The sequence below is a fragment of the Dermacentor albipictus genome, chromosome 1 (genome assembly GCF_038994185.2).
Source record: "Dermacentor albipictus isolate Rhodes 1998 colony chromosome 1, USDA_Dalb.pri_finalv2, whole genome shotgun sequence".
In the NCBI taxonomy this organism is placed as follows: domain Eukaryota; kingdom Metazoa; phylum Arthropoda; class Arachnida; order Ixodida; family Ixodidae; genus Dermacentor; species Dermacentor albipictus.
The window spans coordinates 307,070,957-307,080,914 of record NC_091821.1 but is presented as its reverse complement, the minus strand read 5'-3'; the positions used below and the strand labels follow the sequence as shown (position 1 = coordinate 307,080,914).

General features: G+C 42.0%; 1 protein-coding gene across 2 annotated transcripts in view; it reads right to left on the bottom strand.

Moving 5' to 3' along the window:
* Positions 1-4,275: 4,275 nt before the first annotated feature.
* Positions 4,276-9,958, bottom strand: part of Cog1 (conserved oligomeric Golgi complex subunit 1) — a 78,080-nt gene continuing 72,397 nt past the window's right edge. For both annotated transcript variants that reach the window (XM_065438927.2, XM_065438928.2), the window contains one exon: positions 4,276-4,508. In XM_065438927.2, coding sequence (XP_065294999.2) covers positions 4,371-4,508 — 138 coding nt within the window. In that variant the 3' untranslated portion in view covers positions 4,276-4,370. The remainder of the gene's footprint in view (positions 4,509-9,958) is intronic.

Sequence of the window (9,958 nt, the reverse complement as noted above, 5' to 3'; positions counted from 1 at the left end):
TTCTTTATTCCCATTCAAGTGAATGATTATTGTACCAAATGCATTTGTATGCATAAGTATTAATTATAAGACCAAAACTGCCTTTCTGTTGCAATCACGGTCAAGTTTAGGCAAGTCGGAGCCTTATGCACATTCTTTTCACCCCGATGTCCCTTTTTCTTAGCACCTTGACCTTGCTGCATTCTGGCGAAGCTCCCATTTCTACCACCTATACTGTCATTACAAACAAAGTAATGCAACATTTTTTTGTATTCTTTTGCAAATGCCTGTGAACAGCCGTTTACGAGGTTTTGAAAAACATATACGATGTGTTCTTTTTATTTTTAAACAGCGTTTATTTTAGTCAAAACTTCACGTTTGAGGCGAATTGTAAAAATGGTAATTTGTGACTTAGAAAGAATATTCAGCACAATTGTTGAATAGTTTAAGGTCTCACAGTCCACTAAATTTCAAAAGGCTACATGGATTGGTTTAGTGGATAAAAAATCGTACATATAGCAACTTTTGAAAATTGTAGCAAATTAAGGAGTTCTTTCTAAAACAATTCCGTTTTGCATGGAAGCCTTAAACAGTGCTGGCTGACCCTTCTTTACGACTACGTTTTACACATAAAAAAATTTATTCTTTGTAGCTGTAATGTACTTTATTTAACATTGTTGTGAATTCGCAAGAATGCCTTGTGCATGAAATAGGTGCCACCACACTGAAGAATTTTGCTATTTTTTTTCCTCTCTAAAATATGTATTCATTTGGCAAAGAAGCCACATTTGCTTTCATGCTGCTGAGTGATGTGCGCATGAAATATAGAATATTCAATGGAATCTAAAATACGAATTTTTTGACTCGCATTGATCTCTCTTGTGGACTCACCCACATGTATATGTTATGCTCTAAAATTTGGCACCGATGTTTAATGGCTGTTGAGCTTCTGTTAAAGCTACCGTGCTTTCTGCTTCTGCGATAGTAGGGCAGACATTCTTTGCAGTACGTTCCAGAAAGGCGCGCTCTGCGTGTGCTCTCCCCAGTCACGAACATGAGCTTCTGTATAACTTTTCTTATGGATATATTACAATAAAAACAATTGGCAGTTAGCATGTATCATTATTAATCGGTCTACGGCATCTAAAACGGCATCTACTAACAACCGCCTCCACGCACTGCGCGCCAGGTCACTCCGCTCCCCTTGGTAGGAACCCTCCGCACGAAGCCTTGTAGTGAATAAGAGCAGAGAACAAAAAAAAAAAAAACACCTCACTGCAGAAGCCAAATGGTACAAATGATCAACAGATATACAGAAGTGGCGCGTCCCCGTTGCATCCAGATGGCACTTGACTGGTTGGAGCACATAAATACCTGGAGGGCAGGCCTTGTGAAATGCACTTCAAGAACCGATCCCCAATAGTACGTAGAGCAAAATCTTACTCACATTGGCAACACGAAACACTGTATGTTCTCATACGGTGTATAACACCTTCAAATCAAAACATTAATGCGTAACACTACCCTACAACGAACCAAAATTCCACAGCAGTACGACAAAAAACGAAGCATGTGATAGCACTTAAGCAGATGCTCTGGCAGGTGATCCAACTTTAAACCATGGCCTCCGAGATTGTCATGGTTACACGTCATTCAGGTGCCACGCTATGTCCTCACCCCCAGTGCCTGCCAGGAAGCCACACATAGCGCAGTTCATACATTTCCCTGCTACCTCACTACACAATCAACGTCTAATTTTATTGCGAGAGCGCTTATTTGGAGACTCCAGGTGTGTTTCTGCCGTCGGCGTCGCTGTGGTGCTCCGCATGAAGTCTAAGTGTGACAACATTGTGGCCGCACGCTGTATGCTGTGTGTGCAAGTGTAAGCATGCAAAGGTGAGCGAGTATGGTGGCTCAATCTCACGCGCGCAAGGGAGGAAGCGGATAGGAAGCGCGCCATCTTCAATCACGTGCAAGGCACTGGAAAGAGGAGAGAAATGGCATTCTACTTCAGCGGCAGCCGCGCGGGCCCTAACTTGAAAGCGATCTGCGATGCGGATAGTCTAGGTGCACTGAAGGTTTATGGCTTCGTGTGCGCTGTGTTCTTGCCACTTATTTGCGTTGAAGCGAGAGGTAGCACGAAGGTTAATTTGCTCGCTGCTGACGCCACGCTTTCTCACGCCAGTGTTTCGACAGCGAGTGTCCATGGTTATTGAGAGAGATGTGTTCATGTTTGCCTGTGTGCCCGACACCATGCTTGCTAATTTAGTTAGTAAGCTACTATCCTTACTACTACTACTATCCTTACTTCCTATAGCTGTCTAATAATTTGCTATAGCAATCGATGCTTCCCCTTTCAGGCAAAACTAACTTTTTTAGTCGCAAGCAAATCAGACAATTGCAGTGCACATGTACAGTGTATCTCCTGTCATCTGGCATGTTTCACTGCATTCCATTCATCACGATGCACGTCAACCAACTTGCCCAATCATTAGCTTTGCTACGCCCTCACTGTTTTCACATCAAGATATGACATTTATGCCAGATTACACATCTGCCCACGAAAGCTGCACTGTAACCAATAAGCGTATGGTGGAGAAGAAAAATGGCTGTGGCTTAGCTAAGGTTAAGCCCAGGATGCGAAGCATACTAGCCTTTATTTTAGTTGTTGAACCACTGTTTAGCTTGGTGAACTGCTGTTGCTTGGCTATATTTGGTTCGGCTAGACGAAGAAACAACTCATGCGTTACTCTGCTTCGCCTTCAAGAGTGGAACGCGACAGCGTTCCCGTCGACCCGCCAAGGGGTGTAAGACAATGAGCTACGGCACAGCGACTACGCGCCCCGCATTGGACGCGGTGAGCGTCGAGCAACGCAGCGTTCAGCGCGGCAACGAAATGTGCGCCTGAGCAAGCGACGCACGTCTGAGCCTTAGAAACGGCTCGTTTCTAAGGCAACACCGCATTCACTAGAGGCGCTTTTGTACCGCTTTGAAGCATCGCACTCGTGGCTCAGTGGTAGCGTCTCCGTCTCACACTCCGGAGACCCTGGTTCGATTCCCACCCAGCCCATCTTGCAAGAGTTGAGCCAAAGCCACCTAGAAAATCAGTATCTGTAGCACGCCGCAACCTTCGCTTCTCATTCCAACGAGCAGCTCTGTCTCCAGGAGGCATCTCACCTCGTGAGTGTCTAGCAGAGGCAAGCGCAGCTGCTTATATACCACCGCGACGGCGTGAGTTGGAGCGCCGTTTCTCCTCTATCGTGACGTCACGGTGTCACATGGTATTGAAGGCGACACCGCCGCACCTGAGGAGCTGGGTTGAGCTCTTGTAATATGCTTCGCATAAAAAAGAAAGCAAGCAAGCCTATATTCCTTGCTGCTTCAGGTAGGGCCATCAGTAAGGATAATACAGACTACAGGAATATTGTACTAAATAATGCATTAATGACTCATGAAAAATGTTATCAATGAAGTGATAAAGTAAGGCACAATGTAAAAATGAACAAAAATGCATGCCACACTCTTAACAACTGTGAAAGCGTTGACTGCCCTGTTCATTGTGCATTCTCTGGCTACCATTCCTATTTTTTCCTGTAACACGAACATGTTGATGTAATTTTACTTCTGCTTCACAGAGTAAAGCCAGCCCTTTCTATTCTCTGCTGTGCTGGATGCACCGAATTACACCTGTAACATTCTGCATAATTCTGTCCCCAGTTTTCCCAGTTCACTTCACTTCAATGACAATATTCTAGAACACATGCCTACTCACCAGATAATACGTGGCATCTGGGCCTGTGCGTACATAACAGCTGCCACACAAGCATCAATATCTCACATGTGATGTTCCGAGCACCTGTAGTCTTGGTCAACTGGCTCACTCCACAGACATCGAACAAAGTGGCCCAGTACATCAAATACATGTGGGCAGGAGCTGTTCCATGAGAATTTTACTTTGCATGAGAACAGAAGTCTCTCTTGGCCTATATAATTATAATGGAAGCAAACATACACAAGAGGATTGCTACAAACCACCCCTTGTTTATTGCCAAGAGCAAACTGAGGTGGCACAATTTCTTTGTGCCCTTCAGTTTCCAAAAATGTGCCAGATTCACATACTTGCTACTGCACCTAGTTGCTACTAAATTTGTCGGGCTCTCATTAAGTTTCAGCTGCATGTATAATTGAACTGTACTTAAGAGACAGATGCTGATTACCTTGAGCCTAATCAGATGGATGAGAGATCAGCAATCTTCTCTTAACGGTTGTGCGTGCAAAAAGTGGGAGGAACAACAGTCAAGACAAGAAGCAGATGCACATCAGCCTGCTGCAGTCTGTTTATTTTTTACAATTATATAGATCTATATTATACAGAACAAGGCTGGACTGCATCACATGGGTCCAAACCAGGAAGATCGCATGCTAGTGGCCATTTTCTCATAGAATGAGGGTAAGGCACTGAAGGTTGGTGTTGACTGGCTGGCTGTCAGAGATGCTGCAGCTGCAGCAAGATCAGGCCCCGAGGAACTCTGAGGAAGAAAGGAAAACTTTAGTAGCACTATAATAGAGAATAATCATGGCTCATGAAAATGCAAAAATGAGAGACAAGCAAAGGACAGGAAAGCGAATCATGCCACAATACCATAAAATATGTGGGATAACTTTCATAACACATGTATGGGTTTCCTTATTTCGCTCTCAGGAGCCCTAGGAATCTGCATTCAAGTTTAACAAGCTTGATCTGTGGGCCATACTTCCCTCCCACTTTTTTATCACTGTGATAAACTTTGAATTAACAGATGTATGTCACTACAAATTACAGTGCACACCGGGACAAACAAGAAACAACAAAGACAAGCGCTGACTATAGCATGCACACACGATTTCATAGTCATGAGCAAAAGGGTAACTAATCCTTATCTACATGCAGACTGTGAAACACCCGAATTGGGCGCACTGCTTTCCACACGCCCGAAATATGATATCTGTTTTTACAAAAGAGCAATGGAAGACTTGCTAACGGCGTCACCCTTGGCCAATTAATCCAGTTTGATCATTGACGCGCCTTCCATCTACTCTGGTATATTTAAAGAGGGTAATTCATCCACAATCCAAACAACGTAGCACTAAATAGCTGTCTCTTCTTTTCCACACTTTTTCTTTGTGTTGTTGGAGATGCATGTTAAGGCACCTGCTCATTTGCCCATTGTATTTTTTGCCACATGAAAGGGGAATATCATATACCACTCTTTTGCAACCATCTATTGACCTACTTCTGTGCTTTATATTGCAATTTGTCTTTCTCTCTTCTTTTTTTACTTATGCATGTCAACCTACAGATCTTCATCAACCTGTTGGGAGCAGATGGGCAAATGCGCAGGTCCCTCAATCCATTAAGCCCCGATCTAGGGCTGTACTCGCCATGGGCAGTTGTACCAGTATTGCCAATGATGAGTCACAGTTGCTCAGCCCAATGTTCTGTTTCTCCCACTGCCAAATACGAGTTATAGTCGGCATCAAGGGAAATTTGCCCTCAAGCACAGCTTCACTTTCTTTTCCTTTTAACTGTTGTTATTCTAACTATAAATTAATCAAGTAATATATTTACACAATGTTTACAGTAATGAGATTGACACAGCAAAAATTATGACAAAAAATTTTTCGAAATTTGGCATGTTTTTCCGCAATTATTTGGGGGTTAAGAGGAAGAGAGCTTGGGTCTAACTCCCACATGGCCTATTCAAATACATGTAAAATGCAAAAACGTTTTCCTGAGATAACACCTAGAGCGATTTTAATAAAATTTGTCGCATTTGAGAGAGAAAGTTAAATTCTAGAGACTGTTGGAAGCGGAATTTCGATTTAGGGCTTGAATTTTGTTAAAAAGATTTTCAAAGATATGGAAGTTTCAAAAAACATAGAAGTACGAAGTTCACAAATTGATAGCTCTGCATCAAGAACAGACATCGCGGTTCTGTAAATGTCATCCACTAGATCATTGAAAGCGGACAAATTTGATATGTCATTTTATATCTTACGTGAATTTGTTACATTTTGTACGAGGGTTCCGCAAAAACTGTATTTCTATGTTACTACATTTTTTTAGATTCATGTGCAACATATCAATTTTGCACACTTTAAGATTTACCATTACTTGCAAATCACGTAATTGGGATATCATTTTTTATTGCCGAGTTACAGAGTTGTAAATTTGATAGTTTCGTTTTCTGAAAATTTTCGATTTTTGCCACTTTCTAATAAAAAATTGACGACCTAAATCAAGAATTCGAAACCAACAGACACTAGATTCCAAGTTTTTCTTTTAAGTGCAACAAATCTTGTCAAACTTGGCGCAGTGGTTGCCGAGAAAAACGAATTCTCCTTTTACAGTAAACAGCCCAGGGATCATTTTTGACCACGATAAGTCATGGAATAGTCACATATTATCACTTGTCACTAAACTTTCACAGATAGTTGGACTGATTTCCTCCCTTAGGTACCTTCCACGCAATGTAAAAATGCTCATACATAACTCCCTTTTTATCAGTCATCTGAATTATTGCTGCCTTGTCTGGAGCACCACAACTGCCACAAATATGGGTAGTATATTCATCATTCAGGAAAAAATTCTCGGTGTGATGCGTGATGTACCATGGGTCTCCCCAAGTGAACCTCTGTTTCAAGAACTGAAAATACACAAAGTGCATAGTTTATAAAACTACAGGTTAGTCTGTGCATACATTAGGGAGTGTAAATAGAATAATTGTTATATCCGTTCCACAGCTAACCTTAAACAGAACATACGCCATTATCAAACAAGATCTTCAGAATACTGGTATGTAACATACCTGCGAACTAATTCAGGAAAGCAAATGATTGGTTATATCCTGCCTGTCCTGCTCAACACACTGATCGCAGATAATATGAATGTCTTACAGTCTTCGTTCAGTAGTTCATATAATTATTATTGCTGCATCATCTATTATTAGTACGCATGAGTGTCGTATTTTTTTTTCTCTCGCCATACTGCCGATTTCTTAATACTATGTATGCTAAGTAACTTGCATTGGTACGTTTATCATTTTTTGTGTTTGTTTCTGTTGCATTATTTCATTCTTCTAATTCTGCTTTATTGTTGCCATTCCTCATTCAGTGTTGTTCCTCCTGCTGCTGCCATAAAACTGGTTTTAGGACTTAGTCAAGCTGCTTACGCAGCTTTTTTCCTCAAGGCCTATCCATATTCAAATGTATGCTGTTTATGGGAAATAAAGCACTTACTACTGCAACTACTGCTACTACTACTACTACTACTACTACTACTACTACTACTACTACTACTACTACTACTACTACTATTACTACTGCTACTACTACATGTATTTAGAGAGGCGTACCCGAGCTAAAGCTTCCTCTTAAAGGGTTGTTGGGTGTCTCCGAGAACCAAACAAAAAGCTTTTGTTTGGAACATGACAAAACATACGGAACATGACACTGCTCCACTTCGACAATCCCTCTTGGTAGCAAGCAGCCGCTTGTAATTAAACCATTTGACCACATGCGTCCACAGATGTTTCCCATTTATTGTCCCAATATTCCTTCACAGTGGCAGTGAAATTTTGTTGTACTGAAATTGTGTACAAACGCTTCGTTATACTGAGGTTCTAAATATATGGTGTTCTATCTGTGGACAAGAAGTTACAGAAGGTAAATACTTCATTATATAGCGAATTTTATTATAATGAAGTTCATTATATCGAGGTTTGACTATACCAGAGTAATCAGAAGGTGCATGAATGATCAAACGAACTATTATCGAAGCAGTGGAAATTGCTAAAGATGGCACTGTTAGCAAGCCTCCTATTTCTCTTTTGCAAAAAGACTTGTCATATTAAAAATGCGTGGAAAGTGGCGCGCACCCACTTATGATGTTTCCCAGTCGGCACGTAGACACGTACTTGTTATCAGAATTTATTTCTCTCTTTTTCGTGTGATTATGAAGTCAGGTGTGTGCATATACTACATAGATGTTACTTTCTGGAAATAAAGAAACAGTTGGAGGTCAGCACAAAAGCCATGGATAGTGGAAGGGCGTGAGAAGAATACAACAAAAGACAGCGCTAGCACTCTGTCTTCTGTATTCTTGTTGCGCACTTGCAATATTCAAAACATATTTATTATGGCATACCAACAGGCCCAATAAACATTAGCACTTGCCTTTGCCATTTCATAACAAATTAAATTCTGGGGTCCTACGTGCCAAAACCACTGTACGATTGTGAGGCACGCTGCAGTGGGGAACTCCAGATTAATTTTGACCACCTGGGCTTGTTTAACATGCACCCAATCCATGGTACACGAGCGTTTTTGCATTTCGTGCCCAACAACATGAGGCTGCCACGGACAGGATTTGATCCCTTGTCTTTGGGCTTTGTACCACAACGCCAAAACCACTAGTCTACCTTGGAAAGGTTCCATCATTTGTCTTTATCCCCGTGTGAGCTGCGATTTGTAAGAACATGATCACCAACTGGCTTGGTCTCAAACCTTTTTAACACATGAATGCCTCGCATGCCTAGTTTATTACACTAGTATGCATATAGAGGAGCTTCCGTGCAGAACTTGGCATTAAAATATGAGCTGAAGCATCATGAAAAACTCACAAAAATATGACAATGTAAATGTGCTTAATAGACGTGGACGATAGGCAACGACAAGATGCACATAATGCATATTGCTAGCATGTCTTTACCTATCATACATGTCTTTTAAGCGCATTTACATCATTGTCATACTAAACCACCTCACCCAACTAGGTGCACTCGCAAAAATAGCTGTTTTCAATGCCTAAACTGAAATAATGCTGCCTTCACCACTCGCTGGAAGCGACGCATAACCTAGAATGTGTGGCTCCTCCGCATGACCTCAGAGATAAGGCGGCACCTGTGATTGCCCGCAGGGCACTGAAATATCTCGGAGGCAGCATGCTGATACTTGCCGTACGTCAAAGTGACAACCACTAGGTACATAAGTAGTCTACTCAGGAGCTGTCAAAAGGCTATTAACAAAAAAACTATACAACTACCAGCCCTGTGGCTTTGCCGAGAATGCTTCAGTGACATATGCTAAAGCTTAGCCAAAGTGAAATTTTGTTGCAGCTGGTCTTTAACCTTTTAAATCTCAAATGTTTTTTACTGAAAAAGTAAATGAAAATTGCCAAACTTCTTTAACATAGCCATTTTTTTTTTTGCACATATGTTTTTGAAGACGAGGTCTTCTTAGCTGGCTTCACATGGGATCGGTATATCTGAGATTATCTTGTAACCACTTCCAGAAAAAAAAAAACGGTTGGTTAATTGAACAGGAAAATGCTATCAAATAATACCTCTACGTGCTGAGAGAATGTAGCAGTAGTCAGCACGTAAGGATATAAAAATAAATGAGGTGGTATCTGAGTGCCTGTGTCATCGTTGCCCTCTGACATGCCGATGCCAAATGCCCAAGTTCAGGATGGAGGAGACCTGGCTCTACGAGACAGGGAAAGCGGAGAGCCACCATCCATGCGAGTCTCGCAGTATGTGAGGGGTTCGTAACGGCAACATGTTGGCATGTGGCAAGACAATAGTCGACACTGAAGAAAGGAAATGCAATTGCAATGCAAGTGCCAAGGCTGCATGCAACCAATGGGCCAGTGAGAGTGCCAGCACATGTGAAGCTCATCTTGCCAAGGCATGCACCAACCACACCAAGAAGACAGCCGACGCTTGTGAGGCCTGTCTCATCAAAATGCATGATTCGCCACGTGCCTGCAAGGAGCAGCAGGATGTCAAGCTGTGCTTGGAGGCCCTGGAGTGAAACACTGCCACCCAACAAAGATATCAGGCTGCTGAGAATCATGAAGAATACGAGTGTATCCTATGTTGGAGGGTGGCCAAGGAGACCCGATGGGTTTCAATTAGTGAAGAACGGAAAAGGAAATTGG